The sequence below is a fragment of the Pseudorasbora parva genome, chromosome 21 (assembly GCF_024679245.1).
Source record: "Pseudorasbora parva isolate DD20220531a chromosome 21, ASM2467924v1, whole genome shotgun sequence".
Lineage (NCBI taxonomy): Eukaryota > Metazoa > Chordata > Actinopteri > Cypriniformes > Gobionidae > Pseudorasbora > Pseudorasbora parva.
The window spans coordinates 10,143,981-10,161,042 of record NC_090192.1 but is presented as its reverse complement, the minus strand read 5'-3'; the positions used below and the strand labels follow the sequence as shown (position 1 = coordinate 10,161,042).

At 39.3% G+C, this 17,062-nt stretch overlaps 1 protein-coding gene across 2 annotated transcripts; it reads right to left on the bottom strand.

Moving 5' to 3' along the window:
* Positions 1-408: 408 nt before the first annotated feature.
* mki67 (marker of proliferation Ki-67) lies at positions 409-16,724 on the bottom strand. Of its 2 annotated transcripts, XM_067429635.1 has the most exons (16): positions 16,446-16,724; positions 15,845-15,945; positions 13,290-13,371; positions 9,230-9,345; positions 9,057-9,129; positions 8,894-8,963; positions 8,060-8,752; positions 7,718-7,917; positions 7,113-7,635; positions 6,902-7,023; positions 6,567-6,741; positions 6,362-6,484; positions 5,266-6,275; positions 4,960-5,014; positions 2,069-4,819; positions 409-921 (listed from the first exon to the last, which is right to left on the bottom strand). In XM_067429635.1, the coding sequence occupies exons 2-16, from the start codon at positions 15,931-15,933 to the stop codon at positions 827-829; spliced, it is 6,177 nt and encodes a 2,058-aa protein (XP_067285736.1). In that variant the 5' UTR covers positions 15,934-15,945; positions 16,446-16,724; the 3' UTR covers positions 409-826. The 2 variants fall into 2 exon arrangements, with proteins under 2 accessions (XP_067285736.1, XP_067285737.1); XM_067429636.1 differs by lacking the exons at positions 9,230-9,345; positions 13,290-13,371; positions 15,845-15,945 and having other exon boundaries at positions 16,446-16,723.
* Positions 16,725-17,062: the final 338 nt, after the last annotated feature.

Here is a 17,062-nt window from a genome sequence, read left to right as displayed (position 1 = left end):
TAGACAAAACAACATCACTGGTATATTTTATGAAATGTCAGTGCACGATTCTTTTCAGTTAAATAACATGCATTTTAATCCAGGACTAGTTTAAGTCTGAAAATGGGGGCATGTTGCATCCTGTTCAGATCTGGACATCAAACATGATAAGTATTTGGAGCACTGTGTATAATTAGCCTATTTATGCTATGGTAAACATTATATCAATAATGATTGATAATGTCATAATGTACTTGTAAATGTAGTACAGTGGATATACACCCCTTAACCACTTTTCTTGTGTTGCACCGCAGATGTTATCCCTTCACATATTAAGTAGTTTTGATGCTTGCTGTTCTCTGGCACACCTGCATTGACATTGCATTAGTGGGACGAATGAAGAGAGAAAAACTAATAAAAACCAAACCATGAGGTTACAAATATCTTTTTAATGAAAACTTTCAAGCAGGTCACATAAAACATGTCATGCCCTTAAACTACAGTACATGCAAATTGTGACAGCTTAAGCCTGGTTTTGTACCACCTCGCTTATTTTATTCTTTTAATACATTTCTAAAAAAATAAAAGATCATGAAGGGAATATAGAAGACAAATGTTTTGGAGAGAAGTTAAGTTTAAATGTAGAAACAGTCTTTAAAGATTTTCTTGAATTAAAACAGTCGATAAGCGTTCATAAACAGTTTCCCCTAAAAATAAAAAACAGCTAAAATTACACTGAGAAATCTAAAGAAAAATGTCATAATGAAAGTGGTACAGACATATAAAATTAAAACTTTTTTTTTTCCCAGAGATTTGAAGATTAAGACCACTCTGTAAGATCAGTGCTTTACTTCCTCCTAGTACGCCTGACGGGAGCTGCCTCAGTAGAGATGTCCACTACCTCTACTTTTTTAACATTTCTTCCTCTCCGAGTGGTGGTCCCTGTTTGAATACATAAAAATGTTACCGTTTTACTCTCAACAGGTGAATAAATGATACAGCACAACAAATTCAAAACTGAAGGCAACATGCATATAGATAAACAGATCTAAACCTTATACCAATAACATTTGTCAAGTCCATCAGCTTGTCGCCTTATAGTGGGTACACACAAAAAGATGTTAGGGTAGGTTTTGGGCCGATTTCTCCCCTTCCGACAATCCTAGGTAAAGTCCAGATTATCTTGACGGTTCAAAAGATTGTTTTATCAGACTTTCCTATGGTGTGTTATGACTGATTGAACCGGATCGGAAGACCGTCAGAGCCGCCCCAATCTCAAATGTGGATTGTTTGTGTGTGTGGGGGGGAACCTTCAGGAAACAAGCACGTGCTCTGGAGATGACCGTTTTGCTTTTCAAGTGTGTGGAGTGCTGTGTATTGTTTCGTTTCACGTGATGTGAAACGAAATGATACACAGCATTCCATACACTTGAAAAGCAAAATGGTTAAATCTATGATTTCTTATGTCTAGTCTCACATTTTGAAATGTATAAGTTTAAAAATCTTCTCGTGTACACCCAGCATTACATGCCGGTTTAGGCAAAGCTAAACATTTATTGTGTGCGCTATCACACTAATATATTTTATACCTTATTTGATGCTTGGAGGTCCAATGCCTATTACAGCTTATTACAGGAGTGTGCGTTTACTAGACATGGTTGTTACAGAAGTTATCGGTGCTTGTATGCATCTTGTATGACGCATATGTTTTTTAATTACTTATTGATATACCTTTAATTTATTAAAACTTCAATAGTTTATATAAGTGGTTGTTTATAATAAACCTGCATAAGTGAATGGAGACATCTAGACAAGCATCTTATTGACACCAATATTAAAATGAACAGTCCTCGTAGTGTCCATAATTTGGCTCCATTTATTAATTATAATATATATATGACGATTTTTTTTAATCGTCAGATAGCATACATTTTGAAATGAAAGCATGCTAAAAAAATTGGGGTGCTGGTATCTCAGGTAGGTAAAAAAAACACATGAGAAACATTAGTATAATAACATTATCTACAATTATATACATTTGAGCGAGATTAGATTTCTCAGAGGACTGTTGGGTTTGTCGTATGCTTACCTGAAACAGACTCCTGAGCAGATGCAGCTTCTGGTTCCTGGGCTGTCTTTTTCTGTCCTCTTACAGCTCTATTACCAGTCTTCTTGGGATTCACCTCAGCCTTTTCTGTTTCAGTGTCAGGAGTTTTCTCTTTGCTGGAGACCTCAGCTGTACCTTTAGCGCTGATGGCTACTCTGCCTCTTTTTTTTGGCAAAGGTTCCTTATTTGACGACTCTGTTACCTCCAACACATCATTCCTTTTCCTTTTGAGGGGAGTTGATGCCTTACTATCACTGGGATCAGATTTAGTTGCAGCAGAGCCCACTGCCTTTCCTCTCCTTGATGGCTTGATTTTTATCTGAGCTTCTTCAACGGGACGTTCCTCTTCTTTTTTGGCTCCTCGGCGGCCTCTGGGTGGCAGATCAGTTGACTGATTGGATATGAAGGATGTCTCAGCTGGTATTTTGCCTAACCTTTTGGATTTCTTCTGCTGTTGTTCTACATCTGCAGAAGGTTTAAACTTTTCAGTGTCTTTAGAGACCGCCAAGTCTGGGTTCCAGTTAACAGTTTGAGAGCATTTAATTTCACTAGATTCCTCAGCTTCAGAAGACTCATTGACTGGGTTGCTAGGGATGTCCTTAGTTGAATCCTTCTGTTTTCTGCCACGGCTTCCTTTTTCCATTTTCTTTGGTGCCACAATTGCTGTATTCTCAGCAGCAACCAATTCAGAATCTGCCTGTGTCATGGAAATCTCATCTCTCTTTGAATCCGGTACTTTTGCTGCTCGCCTGGTATGTTTAACAGGTTTAGCTGGCTCTTCTGATGAAGCTACACCCTCAGTAACCTCTGACTCTGCCTTGGCAACTGCTTTGCGCCCACGGCTGGACACCACAGCGGCTGGTGGTGCAGGGTCTGCAGCAGCAGCACGGCGACCTCTTTTGACAGAAACTTCTACCTCTACTTCAGTTTCTTTTGCAATAACAGCCCTTTTTCGTCCTGATTTTACAACAGGGGTCTCTGCTTGTTGGCTAACAATGTTCTCCTCAGTCTCAACTAAAACAGTCACCTTTGACTGCTTTGTCTTCCTACTTCCCCTCACAGATTTCACCACTGTTTCAGTGTGTTCCTCAGTCACAGATAAATGTGTGCTGGAACCTACAGCTGGTTGGTCAACAACCTCTTCAGCCATATGTGGTTTCTGCTGTTTGGCCTTTCGCCCTCTACCAGACTTGACCACAGGTGCTTCAGACTCCTCTTCATGGTCAAGAGTAACTTCTGCCGCAGTCTGGGAAACAAGTATGGCAGCATCATTATCCAAGAGCTGCTCCTTGACAATTTCTTTTTTAGCCTTCCTTCCTCGCCCTAACTTTGCTACAGGTGTCAGTGGCTTCTCAGCCACTAAAGCAGAATGAGTGCTGGTATTTTCATTTTCCAAATTAAGGGTTGGCTCAGTTTCCTCTGGCACAGTTTGGGAATCAATCATGGTCTCATCACTATCCAAGAGCTGCTTCTTGACAATTTCTTTTTTAGCCTTCCTTCCTCGTCCTAACTTTGCTACAGGTGTCAGTGGCTTCTCAGCCACTAAAGCAGAATGAGTGCTGGTAATTTCATTTTCCAAATTAAGGGTTGGCTCAGTTTCCTCTGGCACAGTTTGGGAATCAATCATGGTCTCATCCTTATCCAAGAGCTGCTCCTTGACAATTTCTTTAGCCTTCCTTCCTCGCCCTTTCTTTGCTACTGGGATCAGTGGCTTCTCAAGGGTTGGTTCAGTTTTCAAGTGTTCCTTCTTTGGTGGCCTTCCTCTCATAACTCTAGTGGCAGAGACCGTCTCAGTAACTAGTGAAGCCAGCGATTTGACACCTTCTGGTGCAACAGCATTTTCCTCACAAACAATTGTAGGAGTTTTCTGTTTAAGTTCTTCTGAAAGATGACTTCCTGTTTTATCCATTTTCTTTCTCCTCCCAGGTTTTACAATAGGTTCTTGGACAAGCTCTTCATCTGGACACTGGGGGTCAACAGCATTTATATCAACTGGCTCAATTTCTGCATCAGCATCATTTTGTTTAGCTTTTCTTCCTCTCCTGGTTTTGGGAACTACAGGCAAGCAGTCTGGTATCTCAGTTTTCATAGAGGCTACAGGAACGTGGAAAGCCTCAGTGTCATTATCCTCTTCACCCACAAAGCGGTGGTTGGGAATTCTACCACGGGCAGATTTTCTGATTGGGCTGGCAGCGACTTCTGGAACATCAAGAAGTTTCTTGTCTCTCCTTCCCCTGGCAGGGCTAGAGGGAAGTGGACCATTTATATTTTCCTCTTCAGTAAGTGACAACAGAGCAGGGGCTTTGACCTTGTCATTGGTAGCATTTTTGGATTTCTGTGCTGTTCTGCCGCGACCGCCATGCTGAATTTTGTTAGCTGGTGAAGACTTGTTTATATCCCCTTCCTCTTTCTCAGCAGTGAATGAAGACACTGGATCAACTGTTGCATTGCTATTCTCAGAGATACACACAGTTTCTTCAGAATAACAGACATCAATAGCTTTATCTGAAACAGATGCCTCTGCAATCTGGTCAAGGTGCTTTTCCTGGGGGATTACAGCATCAGTCTCTACATCACCATGAATAGAATAAATGACTTCAGTGGTACACTGAGAATCCATGTATTCAGAGGTGCACTGGGACTCCACGACTTCAGTGGTGCACTGGGACTCCAATTCAGTCTCCATGGTTTCAACTGGACAAACATTTTGTGCGTCACATTCCTTATCAAAATCTGAAATAAGTCAAGACAACATGAGTTAAACTCAACCCAAGTAGTTATACGTTATGCCCCACATTTTTAAGATTAAAAAAAATGTTTAGGACTGAAAATAACAAAACAGAGAACATATGCATTTCCCAATTTTAACTCACCATTAGCTGGCATGAATGCAGGACAACTTTCCACTGCTAGAACAGGCTCTTGAATCTAAACATTAAATATATAAAGATCAATTAGTTATACTTGGGGGGGTTGAGAGAGACTCTAGTTAACACAAAGGATGAATTGAACCATTACAAATGGTTTACAGTAATGTTGAAGTATAGCATCTATCAGATTAACATTTACATATCTACACTGCAAGCGAGCAGCATGACAAAACTTACATTGAAAGCTACCAAATTATCAACTGTATAGATATTGTGTGCAAGTTTAACAGGAGCAACAATGCCATTTACCTCAGTAGGCTCAGTCACACCCTTTTCTGTTGTCAGGGTAGAGTTATTTTCTGGTTCTTCAAAGCTAGTGATAAATTCCTCTGCCATTGCTCCTTCATGTTGAGGGGTCTTCATCAGTTTACCGCTTCCCAGCTGATTGCTGAAAGGTTCTCCTTTTTGATTAGGGGTCTGCATCAACTGCCTCACAGCAGTTAAGTCCTCTACAGGTTCAACCTTCTCTTTGGGAGTCTGCATCAGCTTTTGTATACCCATTTGATCTTCAACTGGTTCTCCTTTGTGTTTAGGCGTCTTCATCAGTTGTTGAACACCAGTTAAGTCCTCTTCGACTTGATTTCTTTTCTGTTTAGGTATCTTCACCAATTTTTTCAGCCCAAACTGATTCTCTTCTAAGTCTCCCTTTAATTTGGGGGTTTTCAACAATTCTTTCAAACCAGCAAGTTCTTCATGTTGCTCAGACTTTTCTTTGGGAGTTCTCATAAGCCTCTGAAGACCAGCTGCGCACAGTACAGGGTTGTTTTTTACTTTTGGTGTCTGCATTACTCTTTTCACTCCAACCATGTCTTCTACTGGAGCTCCCCTGTATTTGGGAGTCTTTAGGAGTTCCTTAACGCCTTCCAGACTCTCTTCCTGGGGAGGTTTATATACCTTGGGGGTCTTGAGCAGCTTTCCTCTTAAGTCTTCAATTGGTTCAGCCCTCTGTTTGGGTGTCTTCAAGAGTCGCTTTACTCCAGTGAGGCACAAGGTTGGTGCTGCTTTCTGTTTTGGAGTTTTGACTACTGTTTCAGGGGCAGCCTCCTCTTCCTCGGTTTGGTCATTGGGGGACATCTCTTGATCTGGAATGATGTCATGGCCACTTGCGTCATTGGAGATGTCAGTGAGTTGAGAAAGACCTTCATCTTCAAATAAACTACCATCCTGGTTGGCCAAAAGAAGTCGTGTTACTGCCTCATCGTTGTAATGTCCACATTTTGCAGTGGAGATCACACTTAATGGAGAGACAATCATTTCACCTGTGTGGGCAGTAAAAAACAAGGGCATGATCTCAGTGATAGCAAAACAATACAAAGTAGACAACTTGACAAGTCCAAACACTAACCCGATTCTTCTGGTGTTTTCATGACTGAAATCTCATCCAGAGGCATCTCAGGACATTCATTATTTATGGGAACCATATTCTTAGCCTTGCTGTTGGCTGGTGTTTTGAAAATGTCTGCAACACCTAACAATAAAAATACAATATTTAGAATTTGAATGAACAACAGACCTATTACATATGTTGTTTTCTTCAATGCTTAACAAACCTGTATAGTCCTCATCCATTTTCATATCCTTCTTGAATAACGCCAAGTTGGGGACTATTCTAGGTGCAGCACCAATAGACTGGTTAGTCCTCACATGGGCTTTGCCAACAACAATGGTGACTGGAGATGCTGCATGCCCAGTGCTGATTTCATCCTTCAGCCTCCTTGCAGGTGTCTACATAGGGAATTAAAAATTAATTTGTAATAATTTCATAGATTAAATCAGACATTCAATGAGCTAAATCATCAACAGAAGAGGGGGAAAAAAATCAGAACAAACACACTTATAGGAAAAAAATATTTTTTAAGACTAATAAGAATCTTTTGCATTTTACCTTGGGTTTCGGCACCACAGTTCTTTTGACTGTGTTCCTCTTTGTGGGTTTTTTCTTAGTTGTAACTTCTGTTTGAGGTTTGGTCTGACCAAACTTGACAATATCAGCCCAAGAGCTCAACACTTAAAGTAGAGAAACAAACATTTGAATCAATTAAATATTTAGTCTTTAAAACAGGAAAACATGAACATACCCAGCTTAAATCTTTCACCTTTTAGATTAGCCCGAGATGCTCCACTGCGTCTTGAACGAATTACACCAAGTGCACTATTAATTGCACTCTTAGGAGTTTTTCTTGCAGAAGACTTCATACTCTTCCTCCTTAAGGGTATATTTGGTGTTACACACGTCTGATGCATGTCTTCTACAATGGTCGACTGTACTTCAGACTTTTCTTCCTGGTCCTGGACAGGCGATGGAGTACTGATACGAGAGACTGAAAACCGCCCCTGCACCCTAGGAGTCTCATTTAAAGACCTAACACCGGCAGCCTCAAGTGCTGAAGTTGATGCTCTTCTAGCAGATGCAGGTGTCTTGGGAGTGGCAGAAGTAGATGATGTTGTAGGTGCCTTGGGTGAAGCAGATGGTGACTTTTGATGTTTAGGTGATGGAGTTTTAGCCTTGGTACTTGGTGATCTTTTGGCAGGTGATGGAGTCTTCGTTGCAGATGCTGCTCGTTTGGGTGAAGCTTTCTTTGGAGAACACTTTTTAACATCTGAAAATGTTCGAAGAGCCTGCAAATAAAGAAAAATTAAAAACCTTCAAAAGTTTGAGAGCTAAATGTTATTGTATTAGAAAATCACTTTTAAGCATTACCAAAAGGCCAATGGTGGATGCTCGTCGTAGGAGAGATTGAGGTTTCTGGGAAGGTCCCAAACTGTGTCGTGGGGTTGCCCCACGGCGGAGGGGGGAGTTGGGGGGCAGGCGTTTGTCAAATAGCTCTGGGCTCAACTGTCCACCAAAGGAGACTCGCTTTCTCTTTGTTTTAGAAACAGTTACTTCAGTTGAAGTGCCATCTGCAGGACAAAAAAAGCATGGTGAAATATGAATGTAACATTTACCTAAGTGACAACTTACCTGTATATTACAAGACACTTCTAAGGTGTTAAAAATAGTTGTGTTCATAAGGAGAAATTCAGAAGACAGACACCATCTCACCTTTGTTCTTAGAAGTTGATGATGTAGCTTTAATCTCATGCAGAACACCTTGGACTTGAAACCTTTGGCCAGCGTTTGATCTCGGGGATGTTCTTGGTGACATTTTCACTTCAGTGTTCTTACTTATTGGCCCTGGAGTCTGATCCTGTGATCCACCACTTCTCCTTCCTTTTGGGGATTTAGGAGTTTTCTCCTCAGGCTGTGGCTCTAAGAGAATTTGCTGGACAACCTCACCAGCACTGAACTTCTGAGGCGTTTTCAAGGGTGTTCTCTTCTTCTGGGAGACAGGAGTTGTACTTTTCTCCGTGGGGGTGGTGGACCCTACAGAGAGCATATCATCAGAAGGTTTTACTTCCTGATTTGCATTAAATGAGCTTTGAAAGATAGCTGGTCCAGTCATATCTTCAGAATTGGATTTCAAGGATCTTCGCTTCTTGATAGCTGGAGTTGTGACCGGTTTAGGACTGCTTTTAACATCTGCAGCTTCCTCAAGATCAACCTGAGGTCTTGCAAGAGGTGTTTTTGGTAGCTCAGATTTCCATGGTGATTTAGCAACAAGGTCCTGTTTGACCATTTGGTAGAGCTCACAAAAAGGTGACATACTGTCCTTTTTGATTTTGCCATCTTCTGGTTCAGTCTCAACAGTTTGATCCACAGGTGGAGGTAAATTTGACCCATCTTTTAAACAAGTGTCTGTAAGTATAGCACACATGAGAATTACTGATATGAAATTAAATTCTAGCAAAATTAGAAGGAAAAAAAAAACATTACAGCAAACATGTTTCAAAAAGAAAAGAATATTACAGAAAAGAAACTAATTTCATGATCACTAACCAGACGAATGCTCGGACTTCCTCTTCTCTGCTTGAACGGGTGTGTTATTTTCCTGCTGGTCTTGCAAAGCCTACAGGATGAAAGAACCCACATTTAACAAATTCATGATAAATTAACAACAACAAAAATCCCATCATCTGTTTAACAAGACTGAACTACACACCTGAACTGTTTTGTCTTTTCCAGCCGTGGACAGCCTCTTCTTCTTCGGGGTCTTAGGAGGTGGGTACTCAAACCTAACATTATGACAAACAACAAAATTATTCTCAGTACAAGGTTTCTCCAAGAAAGATTTTTTCTCTCCATAATTATAAAAAAATGATAATTCAGACTCACCTGAAAGAACGATCAATGATTGTGATGAGATCACCATGCTTTAACCGTTCCGATTGATTAAGAACTTGTCCATTAATACGTGTGGGGTTCACAGAGCTCAAATTGGTCAAAATGAGCTTAAACAAGAGAACAGCATATCAGAAACAGTTGAAAGAAAAAGAAAGTCAAATTTATCAGCCTGGTTTCACAAACACAGCATAGATTAAGCCAGGATTAGGGCCTCAGTTTTGGGCCTTCAATTAGGACATTTAAGTAACTTTTATAAATGTGCCTCAAAAACAAAAATACATTACTGCAGGGTTTTTCCTACATTTAAATTATTTTGGCAGCCACCAAAACGAATTTGTCCCACCAAAGCCTTATTTGATCAGTTATTGGGATTTTGAGTAATGAAGAATAGATGACTGCTCCACTTGTGATAGGGCACATGTTAAAGAGGTGGTAAAACACGATTTCACTTTTCTAACTTTTTAGCTAGTGTGTAATGTTGGTAAACAACATCTTTAAAGTTGCAACGTTAAAAGTTTGCTTTTAAAGAAATCAATTTCTAAGGACTACAGCAAACTACAGGGACTACAGACTTTTACACCAGGGTTGGTGACATCACCAGCGCCAATATTTACATCAACAACCCCTTCTCCGAGAATATTAAATAAGAGATCAATGCATTATTAGCACAATGGCTTGTCCTGAAAGATGAAGCAGTTCAACTTTAAAAACAGAAGCTGTTTATGGGCCATAACCTGTAAGTAGGGTTGTGCCGATGGACGATATCATCGTCCATCGTGATGGCTGTGCGACATCACGATGGAGAAACACCATCGTGATGCCACGCCCCCGCCACGCTGCGAGTCTTGGAGTCAACACACCAGCGTATGTGAGCGGAGTGGAGCGGAGGCAATTTCCCCTCCACGCTCTTTCTAAGCATTCAGGAATCCCTCCGCTCCAGCTCCGCTCCGGGTTCACCATCTCCCTCTCCTCGCCTCGCCTCGCTCACTGATATCAGAAACACCGCTCCATCTCCGCTCCGAGGAAATTTGCGGCTAATAACTGCTGAAGTATTTTAGTAAGCTCTGAAATATCCCTATAAAGTTCGGTTTATAACCTGCATTAACTGAAAAAAATTATAAAAAATAAACAATAGGAGATTAAGAGCCTAGTTTCAACGTGGTTTATTGGAACATTTGTGTGAATTTCCCCCCACTATGCCAAACTGGCTTTATCAAAAGTTAAATATCATTGATGCTTTTTGCAGTGCAAATTTGTTTGTATGTTTGGAAGTTTGGAAAGATGAACGTTTTCATCAGTTATTTTATCTACGGATCAATACAGATGTCTGCTCATTCAAAATCATATAATAGAATATAATAACTGTATAGGCTACCTGGCTACTGATAACTGTATGCAGGTAAGCACTACAAGATGTTTTTGAATGCATTAGAGAGAACGATTAGTTTGTGTGTGAATAAGTGCTACCTGTTTAAAATGTGCTTTCACCCAATCATATTCAGTAAAAAAAAAAAAAAAATCCCTTAAACTTTAACATCCCACTTATGCCCATCGGCGTGATCATCTGTATCAAGCTGGTTGTTTACCGTGCGAGTTCTGAACACTGCACCATGTGCTTATTTCAATCTTTTCGTTTCTACACATATTAGGCTACATATTTCTCATGTCTGTGAGGCAAGCCTGCCGAGTTTCAGTTTGAGACGCGCTCCAGTTCATGATCATTGAAAGCGATCGCTTCCGCGACCTCATAGTCTAGGCTACTTATTTGCTTCTTATTAATTAAATACATGCAATTGGCCGAAAAAAACTTTATTAAAATTAAGATACAATTTTTACAAAACGAAAGAAAGCTTTTTGCAAAACAAAACTTAATATTAAACTAAATAGGCCTATAACAGCCAAAATCATTTCTGACCCATTTATAGCCTATCATAATCAGATGAAATTATAAAAACAGATAAAAAATAAAATTAGGCTATACATAAATTAAAAACATTGTTTAATGGCTACAACAAGTATAGTAAGCTACAGATTAATGTCATGTCTGAGCTGGATTTGAACGAACATCATTTTACCGCTGGGTTCATGAGCGCGCACCTGCGGATTATTGAGCTGATCACACCGGCTCCGCTCCGCTCATTAGTCATTACAGGCTCGTTCTCGTCAGAACGCCCACGTATTCAAAAATGGTCGGGTTTAAATGGGGCTCGGGCTCATAATTACAGTTAATGTGTCAGGCAGGGCCGGTCTCTTGGGTGCATTGGCTTGGGTAGGGTCGGTCTTGATTTTTTTGAACTGATCTAAGCTCTAGTTCGCAAAAAACGAAAACGAAACGAAAATATTCGTTTTTCGTCCCCCCTGGACGATATCATAGTCCATCGCGATGTTTTACTGTACACATCGTCAGCTGCCGATTTAAGTGACATCGCCCAACCCTACCTGTAAGTATGATTTATTTTTCATCGATGTGCTTTCCTGTAAGAGTTCGTATTGTTAATTACATTGTAGCAAGGAAGTAAACAAATGACAACGCTGTTTGGCTCTGCAAACCAGTTTGTTAAATGCTCATTCATATGTAACACTATCTGACAAAACACCTAAACTAACGTAATCTCAACAGCAAACTTGCTTCGAATTAGTGTAAATTATTCTTTGATTAGCTCTTTTATGTATTGTTTACCAACATGCTTGTTTATCTATATTCTACAGGCTGGTGCCATTCAATAGCGATCACTATAGATCCGCAGTCTAGGCACTAGGCGGTTAGCGAATCACAACACAGTTGGGCCAGGTAACCAGTCGGAGCCCACTGCGTTTTTTTAAAATTAACTGCTTCATAGAACCCGGAAACCATCAGATCGTTTTTACAAGGTGGGACAGAGCAGTGTAGAATAAAGGTCAAATATGAAAATTAATTTTTAAAAAAATTAAAACGAAGCATGAACTTGAACACATTACAATGCACCAGACAAACACAATTAAGCTTTTGAAAGAATGTTTTACCACCGCTTTAACTGAGTGACAGAGACCGATCAGAGCCCCTCACCCGCATGCCTAAAATCGTTTAGACTGGAGTAAGGTGAAAACAAAGTTGTTGTTAGCTAGCTGATCATTTTATTAAATTGTTTAAGGCAGAAAATCAGGCTATTTGCAAAAAATAAAAGTTAACAAAAAGATACAAACATCAAGGTAAGAGATCCTACATAATATGAGAATTCAAAATAAGATGAGCAAAAGTTACAAACTGTTTCTCTGCATTTAATTTAGGGGGTTAGTTCACTGAAAAATGAAAATTAGATGTTTATCTGCTTACCCCCAGTGCATCCAACATGTAGGTGTGTTTGTTTCTTCAGTAGAAGAAATAAGGTCTAATGAGGTCAAGCTGGTGCGATCATCTATCTATCTATCTATCTATCTATAATCCTCAGTTGTGCCTGCGCAGATCGGTCGAATGAGGAATCGACATGGCATACATTTATGATCGCACCAGCTTGACCTCATTAGACGGAAGTTACTGCGGGATATGAGGTAAAAAGAAATAACAAATACGGTTCGGTTTCTCCCAGAAACCAATCGGTTCGTGTCTTAAATCAATGTGGATTTAAGGAGCAGCAGGATTTTTGTGCACATTGTCCAAGCATGTTTTTTGCTCTCATAGACTTATTACCTATTCACCCCCTTATATGACTTGGCACACAGCAACGGTTGGAGTTAAAAATCTTCATTTGTGTTCTACTGAAGACACAGAGACACCTACATGTTGGATGCACTGGGGGTAAGCAGATAAACATCTAATTTTCATTTTTGGGTGAACTAACCCTTTAAATTTATTTTCAGTATTGTATTTTAAATGTATTGTCAGTTTTTGAACCAGGATAAACCCTGTACTGGTGTGCATCTTGATACAAAACAATGAGACTGGCATATTTTAAGATTTGTCAGGGCAATTTGCTTTAAGTTAAAAAAGCTCAAACATGCATTTTTGTCTGGGGCTAGTTTTAAGCCTTGTTTGTGAAACCGGGAACATAGTGTAATACTACAATATAATTACCTCCTTGTTCTCATTCAGCTCAATTTTGCAGTGTTCTTTAGACACCTGTGGCAGCTGAATACGAATATCACAGTCCAGCTTCCTAAAACGATAGAGAGTCCACATTAAAACTGCTGCTTTGCCCATTTACATTCTTGATGATGAATGAAAAATATTAGACAATGCATGTAGTGTATTTAATTTCATCAGCAACAATGTCTATATTCATGTCAACAGTATTTTAATTTAAAACAAAATTAGGATTACAATATTTAAATTAACTGTTTTACACATGGTGCAAGTCGACATTCAAAGAAACATGAACCTATCTCCTAGTTATGGGTATTTCTAGTTTCACCATAAATTATTAAAATATTATAGCTTCTAGGAGGCAGCATTCTGTTTTTCTTCATTTATGTCTAGAACATTTAAAATATTATTTCTTAGTTAAATTAAGACTAGTGCTATATGTACCACTCATTCAAGTACTCTTTCATCTGTTGTTCAAGATTTTTTTTATATTATACACAAATATTTAAACAATTTTGTTTCATTCACCATTGTCCACTTCCATTAAGAGACAACTTTGAGAAGTGAATATTTTTCAAAACAATACCAATACAAAAGGAGTTATAACCCTTCCCAGGCATGATCTATAAAATGAGCATGAATACAGCTGTGGAAAAAAAGAGGCCACTGCAATTTTTTCTTAAACCAGAACCTTTACAAGTATGGAAGCCACTCCACTCCAATGTCTGTTGAATTCCAACACAAGCACACCTCATTCTACTGAATGATGTGCTGATTAGGTGATCACCTGAACCAAATCTTATTTAATAAGGAAAAGCATTAAAAAAAACACGTCTGTGGTCATTACTGTCCTCTTGCAGTAGGACCAGCTGGATGGCAAAAACAGAACTAGTAGTACCTCAAAAGTAATTGGATTTTTTTTAAAAAAAAACTATTGACCATGCCAAAAAAGTTGAAAAGGAAAGTTTTGAGTGAGGAAAAGAAGGGTTCAATTCTGGCTTTACTAGCAGAGGGATACAGTGAACGTCAGGTTGCTTCCATCCGTGATTTCAAAGACGGCGGTTCATAAGAACAAGGTCAAGCAGCAGACATTGGGGACAACAAAACTACAGACCGGCAGAGGGCGAAAACGAATCTCCACTGAATGCCAACTCATTCGAATGTCACTCAACAACCGTAGGATGACATCAAGTGACCTACAAAAAGAATGGCAAAAGGCAGCTGGGGTGACGTGCACAGCAAGGATGGTTCAAAACAGGCTCCTAGGGGCAGGGCTGAAGTCATGCAAAAGACCAAAAGGATTGGACTGTAGAAGACTGAAGTAAGGTCATCTCTGATTAGTCCAATTTTCAGCTTTGTCCAACACCTGGTCGTCTAATGGTTAAATGGAGGCCTACAAGCCACAGTGTCTTGGACCCACTGTAAAATTTGGTGGAGGATCGATCATGATTTGGGGGTGCTTCAGCAAGGCTGGAATCGGGCAGATTTGTCTTTGTGAAGGACGCATAAATCAAACCACGTACAAGGTTGTTCAGGAAGAAAACTTGCTTCCTTCTGCTCTGACAATGTTCCCCAACTCTGAGGACTGTTTTTTTCCAGCAGGACAATGCTCCATGCCACACAGCCAGGTCAATCAAGGTGCAGATGGAGGACCACTAGATAAAAACAGTCATTACAGCCCAATCTCCAGACCTGAACCCCATTGAAAGCCTCTGGAATGTGATCAAGCCGAAGATGGATGGTCACAAGCCATCAAACAAATCCGAGCTGCATGAATTTTTGAACCAGGAGTGGCATAAAATCACCCAACACCAATGTGAAAAGACTGGTGGAGAGCATGCCAAGACGCATGAAAGCTGTGATTCAAAATCAGGGTTATTCCACCAAATATTGATTTCTGAACTCTTCCTAAGTAAAAACATTAGTATTGTGTTGTTTAAAAATGAATAGGAACTTATTTTCTTTCCATTAGTCAAGATCTGACAACACAGCATCTTTTTTGTTATTTTGACCATTTGTTGCTTTCAGCAAATAAATGCTCTAAATTACAATTTATATTTGCAATTTGGGGAAAATGTCAGTTTATAGAATAAAACGAATTAAAGTTACCCAAACACATACCTATAAACAGTAAAATCAGAGAAATTGATTTTGCAGTAGTCTCATTTTTTTCCTGAGCTGTATACGTCATGCCGTTAAGTATTAACGTATTCCGATTGGCTGGAGAAATGGCCTACGTCAAATTTGACATCAATGAAGCCCGTCTGGCATCAAGAGTTGAAACAGCACATGTAACACAACGACCTGCAAATGTTTGCCACTTAATTTAATATTTTAAACCAAATGTTAAAGTTTTTAAACAAAACGTACTTCGGTTTTATTCGCAATGTTAAGTGAGTGTTATTGTAGTAACGGATTAAGTTAAACCATTGTTTGCGTTTTTCACGTGCCTCACTATATATACTTAGAAGCATTATAGTTTCTATATAGTTGCATTATAGCATACCATGTAACGTTAAACCATTATTATAAAATGTGTTACTGACCTTCCGAACAAACAGGAGGCTGTGAGTGGAAATTCAGTGCCATCTCCTCCATGTCGTTTGATCACCACTATCTTCCCCAGCAAAGGCATTTTAAAACTTACCTGGTTCAGCAAACACAAAAGACAAAATAAAATTAAGTCCGTGAATTGCTACGTTTTCATAAATGCGTATATTTTAAAGTAGCGTAAATGCAACATTTTAAAGTATCGTTTTATTAATGGCTAATATATCGAATATCAGTGACGATAACGTTAAATACAATACAAAGAAAAGAAAAGGGCTGTACAAAAAAGTTCGAATATTCCATATGAATGCTCGCTTTCTTCAGTTTAAATTCACATAACGTTAACTTACACAGCATCTGAAAACACAAGATCAGCACATGGCCAAAGACATTTAAAACATTACATAACAATGGTATAAAGATGCATTTTACTTAGTTTTAGTGACCAGGTGGAATCAAATATTGTTTACAATATTTGTGATTACATTTACAGAAAATAGCTACCGATTTGTTTTGATAGTTAACGGAAATAACGTTGCACATCGTGTCAATGTTTAAACAGTCCCTTTGTATCCGATAAAGGAAACGTATCTTTACCTGAAGTTCCGTAATCAAAACGTCAACGTATATTCCATCGATGTACGACCCTGATTTTATAATTAAAATCAGATTAATCCAGCATTAAGGTAGTTGTCCTGGTCGCTCCCGCCGTTACTTAAACTACTACTACTAGCACCACACTGTACATCTACAAAGGCAGCGCGTGTTGCTGTCTTGACTAACGGCAATATCCCTCCGCAAAATAAAACAAAACAAAATAAATTAGTTATTTACTAGATATAAACAAAATTTCACATATTGGAGGAAAATAATGAATCGAGACCTTATTCACAGATTCATACAACATATAATGAATTATAAAAACGAGGGACTACGTCCTCGGTTAATCTGCGGAGGGATACAATTCGGATAACTACCAGTGTTTGAAAACGATTCAAAATTCCGCGCGAAGGCTTTTGGTTGGCCAGTAGCAATACTTCCTTTTTCACATAGCCAACAGGATTGAGTGTTGACGTAACAAGACAGTAAAGGTGGCCAATTAAATCATGTTAAATGTGCAACCGCTCTTTTAAACAAGGCTTGCTTTAGCCTGTTTAAAGAGGGCTGAAGCACAAAACTGCGTTTAATATACACACTACAATCCTCGTAAGCGA

What these genes read in the sequence shown, in the direction of transcription:
- mki67 (XM_067429635.1), bottom strand. Translation starts at nt 15,933, where the DNA reads ATGCCTTTGCTGGGGAAGATAGTGGTGATCAAACGACATGGAGGAGAT. An exon ending in CATCCACCATTGGCCTTTTG is followed by an intron (nt 7,636 to 7,717) that starts GTAATGCTTAAA and finishes CTTTATTTGCAG; the next exon opens with GCTCTTCGAACATTTTCAGA. An exon ending in TGCATTCATGCCAGCTAATG is followed by an intron (nt 4,820 to 4,959) that starts GTGAGTTAAAAT and finishes GACTTATTTCAG; the next exon opens with ATTTTGATAAGGAATGTGAC.